Here is a 24,185-nt window from a genome sequence, read left to right on the forward strand (position 1 = left end):
AACCAGCAGCAAAAAGACCCGAGAGCAAACGCAAACAGAATGGAGGAATAAATCTGGAAACACAGATCAAACACAAATCTGAACACACAGAATCACACGACAATAAATCACTTCCTCCACACCCGACAGTCAGATGCTTGTGTCCTGTCAATTGTGCTAAAATGCAAAGTCCAATAAAATACTACAGAATGAAACAGGCATGGCCAAGAAAACTGCAAGAACAAAGAGGGAGAGAGTACAGAAAGTGCGTGGCAGAACAGAACTAATGCTGTGTTCCAGTTGTCCTTGGAACTGGGAAATTCCCAGCTGGATTTCCCTGTCGGACAATAGGAGAATCTTCAACACCGTAAGTTTGCAATCCGAGATGGCTTCCGCAAACGTAAACAGCGAGAAGTTTAGAATAAATGAACGGCACCAACAGAAACCAACACATTTCGCAAAGCTGTATTTCCTCTTCATCCTGTTTTCATATTTATCGAGAAGTTGCTTATATTCAGACAATGCACGATTGAGAATAGCTTTCGTAGACAACGGCATCTTCTTTTCCCACCTTGATAACTGGAACACACAACACAAGTGGACTTGGCGAGGGGCGACAACACAGGACATGTACAGACAAAATGAAACCAAAATACAAGCAGATCATGACACATCAATGGATGAAACATTACACATCTGGAAACCGAAAACTAATAAAGTGCAACGTCCAACTGTCATCATCACTTATTAAAATGAACGACGGTTTTCTGAAGTTCTTTCCCAATAACTTGGGGGTCATGATGAAGTTTGGGCAGATGTGACTCTGTGGGGTCGACGCGTCGGGTGATGGAACAGAAAGCAGTTCTGTTCCTGAGGTTTTCACTCGGGCTGTGTCGCTCTGGTTCTAAATGAGCCTTCTCTCATGGTGGCATGTTTCATGACATCCCTCCAGAATTTGGGAACAAAAGTGCTCTTTTGGGGTCCTTCTGCATGTGTGACACAGAGGAGCTCTTGTCTGGGAAGCATGATTCGGCCCTTTAGGAATGGCTTGTGAGAGTCGAGTGCGCCTCCCAGGCATCTGCATAGCCATCCCAGGCATTCACTACTCCTTGCCTTAACTAATGACAGGCGACTGGGCAAGACAGGACATCTTTACTGGGATATTTGACAGGGTCATATTCTCTGGCCGCTCAAAAGCACATCCACACATACAGAGTCTTTTGTCCACTTCTGTCAAGCTGCATTGAGAGTGGAGACTTCACTTCCCCAGCCGTTGACCTCCGCCTCTTGTTTTCTTTTCCCTCACTGTTGAGATCGTCCTGTCCTCAGTCTGAAGGAAACTGACAGAGACGGATCCATTCTTAATTGTTGGTGTGATGTTGTTGCAGTGGGCTGCTGCGTCCAAGTCGAACCAAGGTCTGAATGATCACGCTCTGCAGAGATGCGAGAGAGGGGACTTTTTGAGTCCAAGCCGGTCGCCATCGAATCGCGCTGTGACTCCGCGAACGAGAACCAAGAAGGGGGTAAGTTTTCCTGAGAAACCCTCCCGGTCGCTGTTGATATTTTGAGCGTTTGTTCGGATTTAACGGCCAGCCATTCACGCTCGGCACATACAGTTCCCCTCTTGAATGCTGTGAGCTCTTAAATTCCTCTGCCTCGATCCCCAAGAATGGATGCACATGTTTCCTTGTTTCAGCTTAAATCTGGCTTGAGAATTTTGGGTGAGCGCCATGAACTTTTTGCTTCCTGCCAAGTGTTTCTCCCCCTCCTTAAAGAAAACTTCATTCTTGACTGCGGCTGGGAAATTTTCAATGAAAATGGCACTTAAACTACCGTTGTATTTTAATCGGAGCGCGTCATATACAACAGGATTCATTGGCTTGTGAACCAATGATGTTGTTCAGAGGAGCCCAAAACCTTTATCCAAATTGACATCATGTGAATAACTTGATATACATATCAAGTTTGCTGTTGCACAAACAACTCCGAATACTACTGATTCCACTTCTTTTGGAACAAAAAGAATGGAAATACAGATTAAACAATCAGTTCTACATGTCTTTGGTCACGCTCACATGATTTCTTGTAACATCACATGCATTAAGACAAATCCCTCATTATTCTCTGCAGTTATGCAACTCCCTCGATCTCAGTTTGACACATGTTGTTTTCGCTTTGACAATGAAGTCAGCTGGAGTGTTCCTAAGCAAGCTTAAGCGGCACAAAGTATAAAAATGTCACTTTTTCACAACCCTAAAAGAAACAGACAACCGTGCGATACAAAGCACGCAGGGTGGGAGGGTAGTCAAAGCCTTTCAGCTCGCTCTTTTGTGCTTGTTTGATGGCGCCGCTGCCACGTGAAGGCAAACAACATGCCAGCAAGAATACAGTGCAAGGAACCCGAGGCTACTGGTACAATGTGTGCAGCGTCGGGTTTTCAAAGGCGATGCAAATAATGCAACTGGATGGAAGGATGGCTGGATAGGTTGGGTGGCTGGGTGGATGGATGGTTGGATGGGTGGGTGGGTCGATTTGAGTGGATGGATGATGGATGGTTTTAATGGGTGGGTGGGTGAAGGATAGATGGATGGATGATAGAAAAGTTGAATGACTGGATGGATGGATGAATGGGTGGGTGATTGGATGGAAGGATGAATAGATAGATAGGATGGGTGGATAGATGGATAATGGATGGACAGGTGGTTGGATGGATAGATAGGTTGGATGAATGCATAGCTGTGTGCATGGATGAACAGCTATATGCTTTGCACGGATGGATAGATCCAAAGATGTAAGCAAGTTTGGAAGCTTGTTTTGGCATGAAATCTGACTTTTCTGTTCAGAGTGGACATTGTTCTCTTGACAACAACTAAAGGTGCAGTCATCAGCTCCGACGTCTGTCACTGTGATCCTTCTGTGAGAGGAAGAGGGAATCTGAACCAGACTTGATCACTGATTCAAGACAAAAAACAGCCCACACTGTTGCTGCGTGGGCCTAAAAGAGGTGTTTTATTCAAGTGTCTGTTTGAAGCCTTGGCACCTTGCAGACAACCTTTGACTCCCCTCGGTGTTAGCATGATGACTTTAAGGTGGAATGCAGCGGAACAGCCTCAATCTGCATCCCATCATTTAGGCATAGCTAATCTTGGATGGAATGTGTTGGGAGGTCAGTGTGATTCTATCTTGCCGGGCAGGAATTTTCACATTACGTCTTCTATTGCACAATGAAACTGTGCAAAATAAATGGTCAGAAGTTCATGCCAATATTTTTTTCAAAATGCTGGAAAGCATGCCATTTATTTTATGTATTACGTTTCATTCCAGGCATCGGATGGTTATGAAAAATAGAAGATGACACACAAAGGAGACAAATGAAGTTTATTTTACCATGGCTTTATTGATAATGACACACTGAAGAGACCATGTGCTCTGGTGTCACATTATTGCCTGTTGACTGAGTGTCATCTGTGCTTGGAAGGCAGCCATCACTGTCCCTGAGTTAAACATCCTTGTTGGTGGAAGCGTGAGGGAGTTATCCCTCCGACAACAACCCTGAAAGCCCCTTGTTCTCTGTCACCCCTGTGACCTATGACATGTGTCCACCACCTGACTGAAACCCCAGCAGCGTGTTTTAGCTATGTCTCGGCTTCAGGCTGCCTTATGTCTGCATGTCTGCTTTCCTCTGGCTGTCAAGTCAGAAAGAGTGATGGTTGCACACGTCTGTAGTCTTGACAGGGTCTGCTCAGTTTTGGGGCGCAGATCTCTGGCCGGCACTGCCGTCTAAATGACTGCATTTCGTCAGAAGGTTACTCCCCTGCGGTCGCTGCCAAATCTCACAGTCAATAATGAAGGATTCATCCATGGCTGGGCCTGATGGTTCTCTGAGGGCCCATCCCCGACTTCCATGTTTTAACAGAGGTGCAAACCTGTGACTCGCCCCCTCTTTGCTCCAACACCGGATCTCCTGGTGGTGCTCGACCATGAAGAGAACTTCCTCTAAACCCATTTTAAGTTTACATTGTATTTTTTTTTTTAATGGCACTTGAATATGAAGGGTGTGAAGTAAACCCTTTTGTTTTTGGTGCCACATTTTTTTTCCCAGATTAAATATTGGCGTAAATACTGTCTGCTTGCAACTAGAGATGGTGTCGGCCTGAACTGGTATCAGCCAGTGTTTGAAGACTTGTGAGATCTAGTCTATTGCAAGGAGTTCAAGGAGGAAGTTGAATGTTAGTCGGATCCCTGTATGCATCTAAAATAAATATTGACTTCTCCGAGTACTTAAGTATCAAGATTGTGAACTTTGATTCCATATCATGGCAAGTATCGCGATATTTCAGTGTATCAGCACTTTCTTACGCCCTGATACTTTTGGCCCCGGGCCCTGAGTTTGAAACATGTGCTGTCATGCATCTATTATGGTGGCATCCAATCTACATCATCTGGAATGAAAGGGGCAGCGTTTCTTTCCTCCACAAGATGACTTGATCATGACTTTATGGCAGTATGATGTTGCTTCCAGTCAAATCAAGATCGACTGATCCAATAAAGTGTTGCAGTCCCACAAAATTTCTCACAGCTTTCCTTCCTTCCTTACCTTGGATTTTTTGCTTTCCCTCATCCAACCATTTCTGCCGTCCTTGGTATTGAACTGTAAAACCGTATGGACTGGAATCGCAGTAAGGAAATCTGGAAGTACAGTGAGAAAACAAGGGTGTAAATCAGAGCAGTGGGACGCAGCAGGAAAATCACGGAATGTTGACTCGTCCCAGAGGAACTGATCCAGACTGATAAAGATCAGGAAGAGAAGTATTCCTGCACACTAGTTACTGTGAAATGATTTCTGAGGAGGCATGCTGCTTTCTTGACACAATGAGAAGATATTCAAAGTTTTTAGTGATGGTGATCCATAAGACTATAACTACCATGTTATCATGACTGCTACTTTCAATCGTAATACTATTTTGTTTTTTCAATCGCTATTTCTGTTTTGTTGCAGATGTCTAACAAGACGATCCACGGTGGCGGCGCAGGTACGTTTTTTAGTTTTCATCTTTCCAATGCTTTATTGTGTTTGGAGTTGCCACTGCTGCAGTGATGATATTCATATCCTTGCTTTTGCTTGACTATTTGTGCTGTTTTGGAGAGAGAAGACAATGAGAAATAAGATATTCTGAAGCAACCAATGGACTGAGTGCAGCAGTGTAGTGTTGCTGCAAAGTGTTGTATATGGATTTCTCTTTAGTCTGACATCCGTCATGCATTAAAAATTTTGTTTTTTTTCTTGATATTTCATCTTTGCATTATAGCCCTAGTGTGAACCTTGGTGGCTAGTGTTATGAGGTATGGATATATGGATATAAACACACACCGGATGCCACACTTTTGGGGCCCCAACGGGAGCATCTTTCAAATTGAATCAATATTAAAATCATATAGAAAAGTCAAACATACTTTTTCTTAAATGTATTTTTTATTAACAAATGTTTTTGTGTTTTTATTTTTCTATCGCATTTTTCTACTTTCATATAAATCTTGCATAGTAAATACAACACTATCCATTTATGATCTCAAGTCAGTGTTGATGACATTTGCTTTTATGCAGCTCCTTTTTTCCCCAATGTCTTTCTCATGTTTTACACCCTATTGCCTTCATCATCTGACAAACATTTGTCTTCATCATCTGTCACACTTTATATGGTGCTATCAGTATCACAAACTGTTAGTTCTTTGATGTACACTGCGTGTCAAAGTTAAGTTTTTAACAGTTAACTGCACCCTCACACTAGTCACATGTTTTTCACAAGTAATAGCTCATGCCAATTCAACACTATTTTGTTGTAAATATATGGCATATTTAGTCCATTTTATTCATGTGTTTCCGTGGAGCTAAAGCCACAAAGATGTCGGTTTATTTTCAAACTGTTTTCTTTGGACCGTGGGAGACGCTCAGTGAGGTGTCAAAACAATCCGTCTCTTTGCTGTAAACAAACCCATGCGAGTCGATCCTGCACAGTGTCCTGACTTGTATGGTGGCACTGCAGGCGCGTCAAACAATGTGAGAGAGACAGACGGCTACAGGTGCCGTCTCCAGAATCTCTCTCGTGTCCAGGGCCTTTCATTTGTTGCTCACTTGGCGAGACACAGTTTAAATTCGGCAGCACGCCAGATCATTGTTTCTGTTTTGCTGAGGGGGAATATTGGGCCTGCTGCGATGTGGCCCTGGAGGGGGCAGCTGTGGGATTTGACTCAATGCCATTTTAAGCTCAGGTTGCACTCTCACATGACCCCTGTTGTGCCTGATGGTGCCGCACAAGTGGGCATTATGGGCTGGAAAAAATTCCACGTCACTTTTTCATGTGGCATTTGGCTAATGTGTGGTCCGCTGCTGAGCTTGAGCTATGCACTGTGACCGATGGCTGGTCATTCCTCACCGTAATTCTAGGAAACCCGAGTGTCAGACCACCGTGAATAACGTCAACAAGTTTGTCAACATCACAACGGGATTGTTCCCCACAACATTAATCAGTTTGTTGGTTTCAGAGTCACGTCTTAACAGCATTGAAGTTTTCTGACACGAAGACGGATTCAGTTTCACCACAGTTGCATTTCATCTCGCATATTTTACAGTGTCAAAAGAGCTTGACTCTGTCATGGCAAACACATGCAAGACACTCACATGAAGGCAGTTATTACCACATTGCTCTCCACCTCTTTAAAGCGGATACTGTTTCTGATTTTAAACTGGATTCTTTCAGTCCAAAATAGCAAACGAGCGGTGATCATAAATGACAACCCTGCTGACATCATAAAAGAATGACTGATGATGTTATATTGATATTCATAAGAATTTATATATGAAACAATCGACTGGGAAAACAAACTATATATATATATATATATATATATATATATATATATATATGCACACATTTTTACAATTAAAAAAATATGTATACTTAAAAAATTATGATCATGAGCTCACTATAAATTGTTCCTATTATTTACTGAAAGTTTCATTTTTATTTTCATTCCTTCAAGAGGATTGAAGAGGTGAAAGCAAACCAACATTCACACCTACATTCATTCTGCTGCGGGATAATTTTAAATCTTGAAGATGGTAGAAAATGCAGCCCTCTAGAGCTCACTTTCATCAGCTATATTTCAATTTACTTTAATGTATTCTGCACTAAAGCAGTGGGGGCTCAAAGATGTAGCCATAGAAGCTACAGTATATCATGCAAGCGCATGAATATAGATGGAAGAATTTAGCCAAAAACTGGCGACTCATTTCAGCTATTGTAAGGGAGAGCTGCGCATCTGTGCATGCATCAAACTTCTTTATATTCAGGCATTTCCACGGCCACTTGATCATCCGCCTTGGCAGTCACTCTCTGCATAGAAATTATGGATAAAGGGTTCAGGAAAAGTTCAGGATTAACAGCTATACTGATTGTGAGAGCTGGAAAACAACATCTGAATATGAGGGAGTGAGTAGTGCTGCCATGCTGCTTGTGACAGTACCAGTATGGTACTATTCCCTGGCCTCACTACTAAACAGATGGCAGTAAAAAGCTTGTTTTAATTTAGTTTAATTCACTTGAGTCTTGTTTACACTAAATAACAGTGCCTTTAACGCCACTGAGCCTCCCCTGAGCTTTGACTCAGGCACCTTTACTGTATGTTTTGGAGGCTCCTCTTTTCCATATTTTCGCTGAGACCCAAATACAAATCCTTGAGCCCCACTCTGCCGCATATGGATGCGCTCAGGGAAGACGTCTTCTATTAAGGGAGGGAAAAGAGCTTAATCCTCCCGCTCAAATATTTACTCTCTTGCTGCATGAATCAAAGTTTATGGAGCATTTTCCAAGTCTCTGACGAGATGATGGGCCAGAAGTGCTCCTTTCCCACTCACACGACTAATCTGTATGGAAATGTATTCCCTGCAGAGTCTTTAATTGCTGTGTTGGAATTAATGGCTTCCTCGGGTTGGAGGAGTCGGTGGCGGTTTCCCCCCTGAAGTCAGCTGCTTTAACTGCCGTAAATCATGGAAATAATGAATCTGGCTCGACGCATTTGCCGATGGATGTTTTATGAAGCAACAGAAACCTGCATTTATCACGAGGGTAACGTGTGTTCGGTGGATGTATCCATTCTAAACATACTCAGCTGAGCTCATCGCCGGAGCAAAAGTCCCCATCCCTCCTTCCACTGACATTTCCCAGACCTGTGAGGATTTCCTGAAGACCCCCTCTTCGTTTCTCATGTAGCGAGAATATACCTTAGGATCTGCGTGCAGCCGTGCCAGTTTGGGTTGCTGTGTGATGTTGCACATGTCCTTTGGTTCTCTTTAGTTTACATGGTCAACTGATGAAAAGACAATATGGTTTTGGAGGGGGAACTGGACAAGCATGCAGTTATGGATGTTCAAAATTAAACAAAGGTTGGCTGTGGCAGGCTACAGAGAAGAAGGCAGGTTGCAACTAGACTTGCCTGCAAGCTAACTGGAGATGTTTCCACCAGAAGTTGGGATTTGAAGTGCGCACCCAGGTTTTTCTGTCAGATCGTCCACCGATCCCACTACTATTTCAAACTACCAGAGTGGAATGAAATTGATGGTCTGCCATCTTCGTGTTTGTGTCCAAACTAGACCTTTTTGACAGTGATGATGTCATTTCCTGCCTCTATTTTACAAGGACTGACATCCATTGAAATTTCCCAATGTCACCTTGTTGTCGGGGCACACTATTGTGTACGATGTAGTTTCTCTTACCATGTTCATGCTGCTGTTATCCTTCCGAGGTGTCGCAGTCCAGGCAAGGCACGCACTCAGTTTCAAACCTTCTCATGTTCGTAACGGCATGGACTGCATTCTGTCAGTTTTATTTTGGGGTGAAATTGGGGCTATACGAGATGGTGAGTGCCCAAACATGTAGTTTCATCGGTTTTGTTTGTTTGTTTTTTGAACAAAGTCAAGGCCGATAGCCGTTTTTTGTCAAGGCGGCCATCTTTACGATACAGTGTTGCGCTACAGCTTTCATGCTCATGTGTTTGCAAGACCTTTATGCCTGACTTCGGTACAACATAGTTTTCAGTGAGTTTATAGACTCAGATTTTTTCTCAACTGACTATTTCAAAATGATAGGGAAACATTTTTCATGAGGACAAGGCCTGAGTTTGACACGGCTGCTATAGTTGAACCGAAAACATAGAAAACCATTCATTGAGGAAGTCTCACCCGAGGATCCTCCCGGAGTTTCTCCTGAGGGAGTCATTCGTATGCCGTCGCTGAATCCCCAAACACATGTAGACCAGATGCACATGATCCCTCCTTTACATAGTAACTGTGGCAGCACAGGTCAGCTTCATTATTTTTGGTGTGACTTCAGTCTTTCTCAGCGGTGAAGTATTTACACTGATCATCGGGTAAATAGGACGGAAGTTGTTTTGCCAGGAGGTTCTTCCTCTTGGGATTGAAACCCTGAATTTAGACCGATCCTCGCGGTGAATAGCTATGCTAATGCACTTTCAATGTGGAAATCTCCTGTCAGCGATTAAACCCAAAACAAAAAGGAAACTCTGAATTCTTTTGAGTTCCTTTTTTTCTGTTCGTAGGAAACTAACGCTAAGCCCTCTTCCCTTCACACGTCGGTGTGAATGACTTTGAGGGGGAAGCTCTGGAGAGAGGGAAGTGTTGAAGGGGCTCGGAGTTTTAATTAAGCCAGACGTATTGATTCTTGTCTGCTAATCTGGCTGGAGACAGTTCTGGCTCTGAGTAGCATCAGCGTGTTTATGCAGGATTTAAAGGCTGAAAGGTGTTGATCTTGAATTCAATATTCATCTGAAACAGGCCTGGCCAACCCGTGGCTCTTTCACTAGTTTCATGCTTCACCAAATGAGTCGCCGAACTGACTGCGATTTTGGTCAAGTTGCTGTTGAGATGATTGTATATACAGAAAATAAGACGAAAAAGTAGGAGCTGTTCTGGCGAAAAAGACTTTGACTTGCGTTTGACCTTGAAACATGTTTATGTTAACATTAACCTCGCCACACGTTCAATGCCGATGTGAGCCGCGGTCATAAGACTTGGACCGTCATCAGATCCCCCATTAACACGATTTACATGACCACTTTGTCATTCCCTAAACAAAATGAATGGAATGTGTTTCACCTACTTTTCATTGTTGATGGTGGTGAAGTCGGTGGTGAAGAACGGGGCCGCGTTATTGGTGGCATGGGCCACATAAAAAAAAAAAAGTTTAAAAAATGGTGTGCACATTTGTATGTACGCCGCTTGATATTTTGAGGAGGATCACGGTGAAATGTATGAATTTTGAAAATACATGCGCAAGAGACATACGCCGGACATGAACCAGCAACCTTGTGACACACAGGGATGTGCTTTAACCACTATACTCCTGCCAAGTCACATGACCAGCTGTGTGAGGTGAGCCTTACAGCCTTCCATATTTGTAGGATGTGGCTGTTTTCAGCAACACAGTAAAACAATGTGGCTGGTTGCCCTAATCTAAAAGTTTAAACTCTGCTGTTGAATTGATCTGACCTATACAAATACTCTTGTTAAAGCCTCTTGTTTGTGTGGTTTACATTGAACGTTTTGAGAATCCAGAATGCTGAGGTCAACAATCCTCACTGTGACTGACAAGAGCCTTGTCACTTCTGCCCGTATATACAGTAAATTCCTGCACACAACTCCATTTTACATGAATATCTGCTCCAGGTCTCTGATAGATGACGGCACACATTAAATATTTTTTCATCTACATCAGGGTGGTGGCACTCTTGAACTGGAACTAGTCTAAACCAGTCCGCGAGGCCATAAATACCCAGCACAGGAGGTCCTTAGCAAGTAATTGGGAAATACAAAAGTGCTTGACAGAGCTGTGCTTTGCTTTCAACGGCTTATTGATGCAAACAGGCATTTCTTTATGTTATCCACTAAACTTTTTTTTGTCATGATCGACTCGACTGATCTTAGCGAGGCTTGTTTTATTGGCTGTATTTCAGGATAGACATACTTCCAGAGTGACAGTGTTAAGTTCTTCTAAGTTCATGGTTTCAAATGAACCAATGTAAGGTCTGTACATGTGATGTGAGGCTATATTAGTCTTCCCATTTGTAAGCACTTGACAGAAAGTTCAAGGATGGATCAGTGCTCTGTCATAACCCCAACTTCCTGATGTGATCTATTTTCAAAGTTGGAATCTTTCGTTCCTGAAATGCCGAGGGGGGAAATGTGCAGCCTCCGTTTATGTGGACCTCATTAGGACAACTATCAAAGATATTGTATGTTTTTCGTGAGTTACGTTTCAAATTCTGTTGTTGTTTTTAGGTCTTTACTTCCCCTTTGAAACTGGACTATTTTGTCACCGAAAAATATTGTCATAAAAACACCTTATATGAGGAGCCTTTATATCATATTGTTTTACCCATAGTTTGCAAGATCTTCCAATATTTATGATTTATAGTGAGATTTTTGGATAAAATCAAAGGCCATATATCATCAAATTTCATCATATTTCTAGCATGAAGCCATTGCATGATTGCACTTTTATCGTACTGAAGTAGAAGAAAAAAAAAGTTGCATTTAATTTTTCCTACTTTTTGCCTTGACACCATTCTCAGTGGTAACTTGGCCCCTTCTGGAATGACATTATATTACAATTTATTGAAGGTTAGTTTCAACATTCCTATGTAGAAATGCACTGATTGTACTTCATTTTCCCATTAATACATAAACGTATATCTACTTAAATGTACACTTTTTTTTGGTGTTTTCAATCTTGCAAAGCCATTGTTGACATGTCAAATGTCCACTTACTAAACATCCTGTTGAAGCTGGTCGTCTTTAAAGGTGCAGTAAAGTGCAGTGAGCAAACTGGACTGTGTAACATTGGCGAGTGGCATGTTGCCCGACATTACTAAAATCTTTCTGAAAAAATGTATTTTTATATTATATCTTATTTTTTTTATTGTGCTGCAGTGCTACTGCCTATTGCTTACTCGTGTTTCCCACAGTGAGGAACTGACCAGCGCGCTCATCTGTGTCCATGAAAAAAAAACGACTTCTCCGTGGGTTCCATCATGTAAACACTGCTGTGAATCATTCGTACTGTTGCAGTGAAACCACCGCTGGGTATTATATAATCTCCACCACAATGAATTCATAACAGCGGGGTGGTGTTATCTGTTTTCTGACCCGGGCATGTCCCTCAGCTGTTCTCAGTGTCCGAGTCTCCGGTCTCACCGGGGTCACAGCCTGCTTGAAGAGGCTGTCCGTAACGTCCAACAGCTGCTCTTTCTTCTCGTCCGTCTATCTCGGTCCGTGAGGCCGTAAATACCCAGCACAGGAGGTCCTTCGCAACTAATTGGGAAATACAAAAGTACTCGTCTGAGCTGTGCTTTGCTTTCAACGTTTCCAACATTTCAATCTCAACGTTTCTTTATGTTATGCACTAAACTTTTTTTGTCACGATCGATTCAACTGATCTTAGCGAGGCTTGTTTTATTGGCAGTATTTCAGGATAGACGTGTTAAGTGTTAAGTTCTCCTAAGTTCATGGTTTCAAATGAACCAGTGTAAGGTCTGTACGCGTGATGTGAGGCTATATTAGTCTTCCCATTTGTAAGCACTTTACTGACAGTTCAAGGATAGATCAGTGCTCTGTCATAACCCCAACTTCCTGTTGTGATCTATTTTCAAAGTTGCAATCTTTCTTTCCCGAAACGCCCGGTTTTTACTTTCACTTCATTTGTTCACTTTTGAAATAAATATAACAATACATTCTCTATCGGAAATATAGCCCCCCTCCATTTCAGTACCTGCAACTGTCTGGAAACTAATCTGGAAACCTCAAGATTTTCTGTTCACTCAGCTAACCTGGCTGAAGTTAGTGGTTCTCTCCGTCTCCAGCCAGTTTACCTGTATTTAAAATCATGGCAGCAAGCCCAAATGTGGTCCCCACAAGTAATGTTATGCGGCCCACACTTGGCTAAAAATTCAAACACCAATGCTGCATGTAGATATTGCAAGCTTTTTTAAATCAGAGATTATAAACATATGTGTGAAAATACAATGCTGTGGAAAGAGGCCGTCAAAAGCCTAGTCGAAATACTCAAATTCCTTGTGTTGCTAAAATTGTGTGAGCTTGGAATCTAGCCTGGACAGGTTATAGACCTATGCAGCTTATGTATGAACAAGATCAACTTTCTTTCTTCAATTTAGAGGGTGTGGCTAATATTCCGGTGCGCTCTATAGTCCGGAATCTACGGTAATCTACCAGTTCCTGTGGTGGATACATTTTCTAGAAAACCATAAAATGTTATTTAAGTTTTTAATTTCCTACATCAATGAGTTCCTCATTTTCCCTCACACTATTGCAATGTACATGTGGTTGGTCGCAGTCCCCTCTTCTTCTCTGCTCCTCTTCATCAGGAGTTAGTTTCATCTTTGCAGATGATCCAATAGCAGACCATTTCTAGCCCTAAACATGACTAACAGTGTTTGTCTCTCTACTAGCTCAGGAAAATTTCAAAAATGTTGCTTTACCAAACAGTTGGTATGTGCTCTGTTCACTGTGTTGTGTGTTACTGTGATAGGTGTTGCCCCACACCTTGACTCTGTAGAGCAAGTGTCATAGTATCCGAGTACAGTGATGTTCCCATGTGAACTGCAATCTGCTGTTGTAAGGGAATTTGTTGGACATGGATGGTTTTTTGTGCTTTAAGAAGAAGTGAAAGAGTGAAGTGATTCTTGTATTTTGAGGCAGTGGAACTTTATGCCGGAATTAGCTTCCAAAAATTAAAATAGAGACTGACACCTGCTTCAGCTCCATAGATAAATAAATACTGTATATAGAGCTTGGCATGCAACTGTAGCTCGAAGTGAATTTGACGTGACGTGGTTGCTGTAAATAAAGGCACATGGATGGCGTGTCCATAACTGACTTGCTTTCCACCAACACTTGATCAGCTCTTGTTTGCAACCGGACCCTGAGAGAGGGTGTTATTGTGTGGTGTGCCAAGGAACCAGCCTCATACACAACAGAGCCAGAGCCCTACATGCTCTTAAGGCCCATTGATGCTCCCTTTGTGTACAAAATTGTACCTGGTAGCCGTCACTGATCAAATGCGTCCATGCATTCTTTACCTTGGTATTGCTGTTCACCAATATATCAACCAAGGGGAGCAGCCCAAAGTCAAAAGTCAAAAGTTTATGACAACGACAAATTCCAAAACCAACACGGTTTCCACTGGTACTGCGCCTTATGGTCCGTATCCCTAAGCAGAAATACGGACGAAATAAAGGCAGAGCACAGACAGAAGGCTCTGCATAGACGTGCCTTCACTCTTACCCGGCTATTCACGTGTCAATTTTGGTTGCCATATTCCATGGTACCCTGAATTTCAAGACTAGAAAAATACCGAAAGACATTTTGTCATCTGAACACGAAGATGTCGAGCAGATTCATGACTTCATCGGACATTTACTGGTGCAATATCAGCAGTGCACATTTCATTTCACCATACTGTTTGAATCAAGAGCTGTGTTTAAACTCTCAACCGTCCTGGACATTGGTCCCACAAATCAGACTTTCATGAGTTCCGCCGTTATTTCAAATCAAAACCCGCCGACTGGTCTGGGCCAGATCGATGACATCACTCGGTAAATTTACAAGCCAGTCGTCATTTCTAGTTACAGCTCAGACTATAAAGGGTGCTGCTGGCATGAACAGCGCCTGAAAAATTCCACACATGGAAAACTGGAAAAAAAAGACTTGCGGTGGTTTCCTGAGTGCAGAGGCCAGCCCGGCTGTTTGACAGCGAGAGGGAGAGGGGAAGGAGCCGCGAGTATTTCGAGACCTTTCTTTGTGTATACAGTCATTTGTCAAGGTTGTGAAAACAGTTGAGAGGCGATTTGGCGCTCCGAAAATCCTTTCAAAGGTTTTTATTGCAATTATTGTAGTTATCAGCCATTAAATAGCACATAATGCTGTTTAATGATGCCTTCAAGGCCCGTAAACTCAGTGAGCTCATCATCCGCAACAGATCGGCTCAGGTTTGGCTGTAATTTGCAGCCAAGTACAAATCATCTTATTTGTCTGATCATTTACGTTGTGGAGGAGGAAGAAGAACAGAAGCTTTTTTCGATGGTGATGAGAGCTGCGATGGATTAGATGCACTTCAAAAACTCGATCTGCTCACTGTCAATGTGAAGTTTTCTTTTCCTTTTTTAAATTGAGATTTTAGGATTGTCCTCCCTTATTTTTTTTTACTGTAAATAGCAGTATTTTTTTTATCCTAATTTACCTAAATTATGTATCTTTTCTGGTTATTTTAGTTCCATTATCTGTTGTGTTTTTTTTTTTTTTATAAAGATTTAAGGATTTTCCCCTAATTTTATTAAGATTTAAGGATTTTTTTTCTCATTTTTTTTTTTTTTTTACTATAAAATACCTGAATTCTTCTTCTATCTTAGTAATCACATTTTATGATTAGTTTAGTTCATAATAAAATAAATTAAATAATAATTTAATTAATTACCCATTCATTAAAAATAAAAAGTTTATCTCTTGTAAGATTCGAGGATGTTTTTCCCCTCATTTTTTTGGTGGAATTTCAGTATTTTACTTCTATTTTACCTAAATTATTGATATATTTTCTGATTAATTTAGTGCAATAATCTGCTGTTTTTTCAAAGAAAGATTTAAGGATTTATTCCCCATTTTTTTGTTAAGATTATCATTTTAAAAAAGGATTTTTCCTCATTTGTTATTCTAAAAGGCCAGGATATTTTTCTATTATACCTAAATTATTAATATATTTCCTGATCAATTTAGTTCAATGATCACATTTTCACTCCTGTTTTTATTAAATCATTTTCACAATTAATATTTTTAATATCTTTTTCTAATTTCCCCACATTAATTGCAAACATTTAAAATCTGCTCTGCACGTCAAACTAACACTGCTGTTCAAACTATAAACTACTGTTAAATCCAATTGACAAACCACATATCTGATAATAAATTATGTAATCTCAATTCGTACTGGTGAAAGCCATAAAAGAACATAAAAGAAAAACTAATTTTGAGGGAAACTTTTGTTAAAGCTGCACTCTGTTATTTCATTCAACTTCAACTCAACCCTGTGCATCTAAGCAAAGTCATTTTCCTCCCATGTCCATCCAGATTCTTCCTCATTCCTGTCATTCTTCTCGACTTCCTTCTATTACTTCCTTTTCACACCAGCTCACACCTAACACTTGACAGTTCACCGCATGATTTTTGTTCAGCTCAACCCACTCAGATAAGCCGTGAGCATCCGTGCTTGCCTCTCGGAATCCAGACCTGTTTTTTGTAAACTGGATGTTTTGGACGCCAGCGGGCTGCGGAGGGCTCTGACTCTCAGAGGCTGTGTGACTGACTGTGCCTTAAGCAACACAAAAGCCAGCAGGTTGGTCCAGCACTCAACTGCCAATTCAAAAGAAAGGCGGAAACCAGATTTAAGAGGTAATGAGCCAGGGAGGGCCACACGTCTTCAGATTCCTACAACCAGAACGAGGTGACTGAGTGGTCAACATGCCAGCTGTGTGTGTGCACATACTTGTACCCTTCTACTTCCCCTTTGCTTGAAACCGATCCAAGCGGAGCACATCTAAAAGAGACCAGCGAACAATATGAAACTTCACCCTGAGTGGCTTTGGTGTGTACACACATACAAGACTGCATACCTTCTGTTCGCGGCTGCCTCTGAACCACTGTGCTCAAACACTTCAATAATTGAACCGAAAACCCTCCTTTGTTGTCTTCACAAGCGCATTCACAATTCAGTGTTGATGTTCAGCGGCAAAATCTGATCTTATCTTCTCCTAAAATCTTCAAAAACGGCTTCAATCCACACACCAGTCAACACAAAAACAGCCAGCCATGAAATCCATCCTCAGCAGGAACCACATGTAATCTGTTACTGGCCTCTGAAGGTTCCCACATCAAGCTCAGATTCCAGATGTTGCTTGTAGGCTAAAGGTCTACCTCAATCTGGGTGCTCTCCTGATCGAAACTGTCTTTCCTCTGCGGCCCTGGCTTCCCCTGATCACACAAAAAGCAGTGCACTACCACCTGTACCAGGATGACAAAAAAGCCAAAGCTCTCTGTTAAAAGAAGCTCTGTCCTCGGGCAGCGTTGCACCGCGGCTTTCTCCAGGCTTCAGACCTGATTAAACAATTTGGCTGGATAATCAAAGAGCAATAGCAGTCAGGGGCAGCGAGACTTCCTGTATCCTTTGCGGATCCCCCGGCTTTTAAAGTTAGGGGCCAAGCTCGAAATGTTTGTGTCCGCTAGGAAACAATACCTGCACTGTACTTCCACTTTATCGCGGCTGATGAGTTTAGCAGATGACGACTGCGTTGAGTCTGCGTATTTCTGTAAAGATACTGGGACAAATTGTTCTAGAGTTATAGGAGTGAAATAAATGTGTCGCAGAAAACCATATTGACCAATTCACCTCAGTATGTTTTTGGAATGTCGAAGGAAACTAGAGTGAAAAGCCACACAAGCACAGGAACATATGAACACCACTGCAGACGGGCACAGGTTAACTCAAGCTGGAGTTGAACCTTGTTGTGAGCCTGCAGCACAGGAAGCGCACAAAGAAATTGAAATGACGAAATGAGTCAAGACAACCGTCAGTATAGACTGGACAGGTCAAGAAGTACAGCATTTTTCCTACTATGCGTACATGATATGTGCTGAGTTTTCCTGTTGTTGTGACACTTACTGCATTTTCTGGCCCATAGAGCAAACCGGAATATTTGTGGCACCCACTGAATATAAGAAAATAGAAAATTGACCTTGTTCATACATAAGCTGTAGGAGTCTATAAGATGTGGGTGCAGTGGTGCTGTCTGCACCGTAGAAAGGTCAGTGGTGCTTAAAAATGCATGAGGATCACTTCTAAATTTGTTTTTAAAACGGGGCCCGCATTGAGACTGACTTATGAAACTAACTCAGCAATGTTCTGGACTTGAGTCATGAACTCCTCACATCTTTTATTTACATTCAAGCGCTCAAAATGCGCTGTTTTCACCCGTGTGTCCGAAGTTCCGACACCATAGCTGGTCTCCGCTGCTGCTTCTCGTCTCCGGTCCTCCAGAAGATCGGCTCCATTGGCGAAGCTGCACCTGTGATTTCATTGGTTTGATGTGACAAGGCTCAATATTTTGACAGCACGATGCTCTTTAGCCTGTAAAAATCCATATATTAGCCATGTTTTAGAAGCCACAGGGTTCGGACCGCAAGGAAAAAGTAGTGGCTTATAATGCAATGGAAATTACAGTAATCACGTGAGATTTCTAGCATGGAGAACGACCTTCTTGATCGGTGGTGGAGCAGAATCAAGATCATCGCTGCGCATCACCGACATGATGTTTAGCCATTTGTGAAATAGCATTGAAGAACATGTGGAGTGGTGTATTTTAATATGTACCAGTCACACCTGAGACACACCTTAAACACCAGTTCTTATCTTAACAAAATAAACAAGCAGTTTCCCACTTATCATTGGTCATTTTAAAAAGAAGGAACTGGACAAGCCAGCCAAAATGATGACGGTGGTGAGCTAGGAAGCTACGCTTCTTGGAAGAGTGGGTAGAAAACTGTTGCTGCCGAAAGACTTTTGCGCCTCTTCAGTCGATTAAGGCTCCAATTTTGTCTTATAAAAACAATTATTGCAGCTCAATACTCGGTTGCAGATGAAAATTCACCTCCAAATCTTGTACAGAAAACACAGGAAAACTAAGACACATGAGCCTAAAATCCATCCAGTCTGAAACCTACCACTTGTTTTAACTGGCTGCATTCTTTAAAATTGCATCTGCTGCACAATGATCTCAAATTGAAAAACCATCCAGTGTATTTCACATCTGCCCCCAAAAGCGAGTGAAGGTGGACGCACCTCGCTGCTCTGATAGGAACCAGGTGCCTTCCGCGGGTGTAAATGTTTTTCCCATGCATTTTTGCCGGCAATCTGGACTGAGCAGATTCAGAACTGACAGCATTACATGCTTTGTCATTCAATGAAACAACAGCCACGTACGCCTGTCATGACAGTTTTTCATTCTTCGGGCCCCTTTATACAAACTTTGACCCCTGTGAAAGCTCACTTCTGTGATGCTCAATTGATTCTATAATCTATTCTTGGGATGCTGTGGTTGGACAGTTATGTAAGAAACTTGCGGGCGATAGATTCTTTTCATGTTCAACTCCTGAAATTCCTGATTGTGTTTGGAAGGTCCACAGAAACAGCAGCCGGAGAGAAGGAGGAGTCCGTGACGCCGCGGCGAGCAGACCTCTAGGAAAACAGAATTAGCCGCCACTTTAATGGATCGGGACTAAAATCAGCTCCTCCAAACCCATCATCCAAATCCAGATCCACACCACATGTGTGACTCCTCTGGAAAAATGAACTCAACTTGGGAATATATGGTCAGGTAATTTATAGCACATGCCTGGGACGAGCCCTCGGGGGCTGAGGCGGGGTGGAAGGGGGAGCCCCCCGCTCTCAGAGGCCTTGTTTCCATTAGCCTGTGAAGAGCAATCTCCCAGACTATTCAATGGAGCCTGGTGTAAGACCCCTTGGCCAACAACATGACCCAATCACGGCGGAGAAATCAGTTTCCTCACATCTGGGAATTTCCCGCCGCAGCTGTAGGGCAGCATTCCACATCCGACACACACACTGACGTGCCACGGAATTTAGATCGCACTAATAAACACATGTTTATCTCGGTGTGTTGCGCGGCTGAATCATGGGCTGCTGTGTGAGTGTGAGCGGCGTTATTCAGGGAAACAGGAAAACAAGCACTTTACCGAGCCGCCGAGCCAAAACAAACAAGTGGTTGAGTCAGCGAAGGGAAAACATTCTCAAGCTGACTGATGTTTCCTCTTGTTGCATCTACTATTACTTCCACTGCCAAGCAGCACTCCAGAGGATCCGTCATCGTCTCGCCACGACGATCCTCGCTGTGATAATCTTCATCTTTATAGAGGAGCGACTCTCTTTCGGGGAAGGAGGGGCGCGGCGTTTTATCTCTGCACTGATTCATGTCCGCAGAGGTCAAAAATGCACGGCTGCGTTTCTTCCATCACTTTTACTATCTCTGGGTGACAAGCCCGTATTGTCTGTCTGTCTACTCTGGCTCTGTCAGTCACCTGGACAGAAGATAGATGGAGCCATGCTAACGCCATGTTTACATGTTGACATCCGTTGCACTTATCCATTATCTTTCTTACCTCCACATGTCAGCCTCTATCAGTCTGAGGATTAGCCACATGACGGATGGTGGTTTCAAGATTTCGGATTGAGCATTCAATAGTAGTGATTTGAAAGAGCGCTGGCTGGTTTTACAGCATGGTTCTGTTTTAGTGGGTTTTAGACAGTGTTGGGTCCTTTATTTTGGGTAGCTGAACATCAGGACGTCAGACAAGGAGGTTTTGTTTCTGAACATATTATGCAGCAAGGAACTGGTGACTATATTTTGTTGGTGTTCTGAAGTTCCACCTGAGTGGGTTTGAAGGATTTGCCAGTGGTTCTACGTCTGCTAACCTTCAGCTCAAGGGGGAAAAAAGGAAAGCAAACACAACATACTGTACTGTGGAATCACAAAAATAATCTGTGTGATGTTGGTACCAAAATCTGGAGGGTTTTTTATGGTTGCTGGGTTCGGGAATCCATCTTGGCCTGCAGCCCTGGTGGTCCTTTAACTAGGATTCAGCGCTTTCACTGAGGCCAGGGTGAGGGTAGTCTTGAGCCAAAAAAGTCTTGTGGTGAGACAGCACAATGACGATGCAATTCTCGAGTCCAGGAAGATATTTTGACTTAATTGTATGTTGTGTTTTACATACTCTCTTTTCTTTTCCAGTCCCTGTTCTAGCTAGAAACATATTTGTGTTTTCGGAGTACGGGAAAGCAGCAAAAACAGTAAGGAAATAAGTCCATCACTGAAGGCCTGGACAATGACAGGGGTGAAAAGTGAAATATTTTTGTCTGAAAATAAGCAATTTGCAAAAACAAAAGAAGCACAACTGGAAACTGGCTTGACTTTCCACTAGCATTTATTTCATCAAACTCAGCCGGGGTTAGTCTCAAGCTCACCCATGACCCTCTTGGAAAGAGGATCAGATGCCGCAGGTTTTCTCAACAAATGTGAGTCAGAGAGAGTTTTTTTCTGTTCCCCAAGATGCACTTCAGAGCCAACATACGGGGCTCTAAATAGAACCATGAAAATCACAGGAACAAGTTGCTCACCCTGCAACTTGCTGCCCTAAACTGAACTGGTCTGGCATTTCACCCTGACCTGTTTTAGCTGACAACAATAGCAATTATCATGCATTTTATGTCAAAGCGTCCAGTCTTTATGGTGTGTTTTTGGCTGGTTCTTAACACTTCATTGTGTGATATTTTAAGCTGTCTTTATCAATATTCAACACATAGATACTTGGATATGCTGCTGCATTTGTGACGTATTTAATACTAATGTTTTCTTTTTGCACACTTGAATTATTTTTGGTGAATAAGGATTCATTCCTCAGTTGAACTGGACTGAAGTCATACTAATAAACGAATAAACTTTTCATGCGCATAATATTGTACTGCATGACTGATATTCCCTCTTAAAATTATGGTTCTTACTGCAATATATTGCTGAACTGACAGTATCATACAGTAACACGGTGATTGTTATATTGTTATGCTAAATTATTAATACAGGTAAGAGAGAGAAAGAGTGACATGACAGGTCTGTGCAGTGAAAGCGGTGGCAGCAAACTCTTAAACTGGCTCCCTGTGAATTTCAGAGGGGGAAAGGACATTCTCTGTCAAAGCCCTGAGGCACAGACTGGTCCATTACCTTCCAACTCTCACCTACATGAAGAAAAGATCAAGGGTTTGAGCTGCTAAAGTGGGTTTCCTACCTCTTGTAGCATCTTTTGGATTTATTTAGTTTTACATGTGGGGTAAAGGAAATATGTTCTGAGATTAATCTTCCAGTAAATAATCCCAGTGTTGATAATCTCACTCACTGTATATGGACCCGCAGCAAACATGAATAGATTGAAGGTTCCAAATGCTCCTTTTTAGCACCAGCCATTCTTAGCTAGCCGACGCCATGTTTTTATTTTGTTTGTTTGTTATATCAAGAAGAAGCATCATTTTCATCCTGTGCAAATCGATTACCAGTTTTGTTTTGAAATTTATTTTTTATCGTGTTTCTGATACATGTCATCTGCATCTGAAGATACTATTTAATAATAATGGTGGATCATTATTGTCGGCTAATTTTTCGCATGTCTGGTGAGTTTAAAAATACGTCAGTCGTACTCCTTCACTACTACAAGAAACATACTGGCATTCTTCTTGAACATACTTAACTGTCCTTCCCTCTTCATCAACTTCATAGGACATGATGTCAGTGTACACTTGTTTCTGAGCTCTTCTGGGCCACATAAATTGACTTGTCAGGCTGGATTTGGCCCCCAAGCCTTGAGTTTGACACCTATGGTTTACAGATGCTTTACAGCTGTAACAGCACCCCTCCTGGTGCATAATAACAGATTGTTATTTCGGATAATGAGAAGTCATGTGTGTGCAAGTGTGTTTTGGCAACTCCAAGCGGGACGTGTTCTTGGTGTCAAAATCAGACCAAGAGCAAACCTCTAAAGCCTGTGAACAAAATGAAACAGTCTGTTTTCACTGCTGCTACGTGGCTAACATCGAAACATAAACTAAAAAATACTGCCTTTTTAAAAAAAAACTTTCACTGGAAAGACGATAAAAGTGTATTTCAAGCATATTTTGCAGCCTAAAAGATAAATCTGCGTAAGTGCACTCGGCATAAAAGGTTCAAGTAGTTTGTTTTATTGAGCTAGCCTTATATCAGAGCGGCTCATCTGCCAGTACCTGCCTCTCTGCGCTATCAGGCAAAGAAAAGAAGCCTCCCAATATTTCCATGTCACTGTCTGCGTGACTAACTAGGTCTGCAGGTTTCTTGTCTGTCTAAGCTGTCAATCCTCAGCCGTCATATGCTGTCAGTGCTTTGTGTTTGTTCAGGGCTCATTCATGTTATATCAGTAATTCTAGTAGGTGGCGAGGACCCGAACCGGCTGATATAATAGGAGCCTGTCTCCAGGGTCCTGCGCGGTCCAAGTGGGCACAGAATAATAGAAGGAAATTCCTCAAATTATCGAGGTGTGATGACGACAGACGCTGTGCTCTCGTGCTGCAGCTGCCTCGTCCTTCTGAAAAAACCTCTGGTGTTTACTCTTGTCTGGGTTTGATATCTGATGGTGCGTTTGGAAACCGAGCCTGACACGTGTGGGGAGCACTCGCTGAACCCTACTCAGACCTAAAAATAATAGCCGACGGCATCGCAATAAGAGATTTAGGTTAAAACACCGACGTCGGTTTTCGAATACGTGCAAGTTCATTCGTCATTGGTGGGGTATTCGAGTTAAAAAAGGAGCTACTGATGGGGATACTACATCCTTTATTCCGGTATTTAGGTTCCACAGTGAGCTAAACTGCCTTCTCTGATGTGGAGGAGCAGCTGTTTTGCTTTGAATCTCTCACAGATGACTTAATCCATAGACCAGTACTGAATCCACAAAGTTGAGATGATGCATCGGTCCACGCCATCCTTCCATCACGCTTGATCTAGACCCCAAGGTACTTGAACTCCTCCAGATCTCTCCCTCAAACTAGGCTTTCCACCCTATTCTGTCAGAGAACTCATCAGTCTCCTGTTTTCAGAATCAGACTTTCATCCTGGTAGCTTCTCTCAATGAAATGCTTCTGAATGATCAAAACCACGGCTGATCAGAAACAAACATCAGGTCAAAATATGCCTGCAGAATTCAGTTTGCACGGCTGTTTCTTGAAGTGCTCACATGATTCTTTTTGTCTTTGGAGTTCACACAAGTAAGAATCAGCTTCAAAGAGAACCTTTACACAAAAACCAGTGAGTGGCAATAACTATAACAAGCCGATAAACATCTGTGCAGTTATGCAAGGCATGTTCGTGCGATAAGATAAGAGACGTTACAAACACGTTTGTTATGCATTTAAAACTAGCCTGACATGAACATGATAATCTCACAAATACAGAAACAATCTCTCTAACCATTAAAGTAT

The 24,185-nt window shown here is 42.3% G+C and overlaps 1 protein-coding gene across 4 annotated transcripts in view; it reads left to right on the top strand.

The window, feature by feature from the left end:
* Positions 1-24,185, top strand: part of stard13b (StAR-related lipid transfer (START) domain containing 13b) — a 68,737-nt gene that overhangs the window by 10,550 nt on the left and 34,002 nt on the right. For 3 of the 4 annotated variants that reach the window (XM_053872739.1, XM_053872740.1, XM_053872741.1), the window contains 2 exons: positions 1,368-1,502; positions 4,979-5,012. In XM_053872739.1, coding sequence (XP_053728714.1) covers positions 1,368-1,502; positions 4,979-5,012 — 169 coding nt within the window. The remainder of the gene's footprint in view (positions 1-1,367; positions 1,503-4,978; positions 5,013-24,185) is intronic. The other variant, XM_053872742.1, reaches the window with a different exon arrangement.

The sequence above is a fragment of the Synchiropus splendidus genome, chromosome 8 (assembly GCF_027744825.2).
Source record: "Synchiropus splendidus isolate RoL2022-P1 chromosome 8, RoL_Sspl_1.0, whole genome shotgun sequence".
In the NCBI taxonomy this organism is placed as follows: Eukaryota; Metazoa; Chordata; class Actinopteri; order Syngnathiformes; family Callionymidae; genus Synchiropus; species Synchiropus splendidus.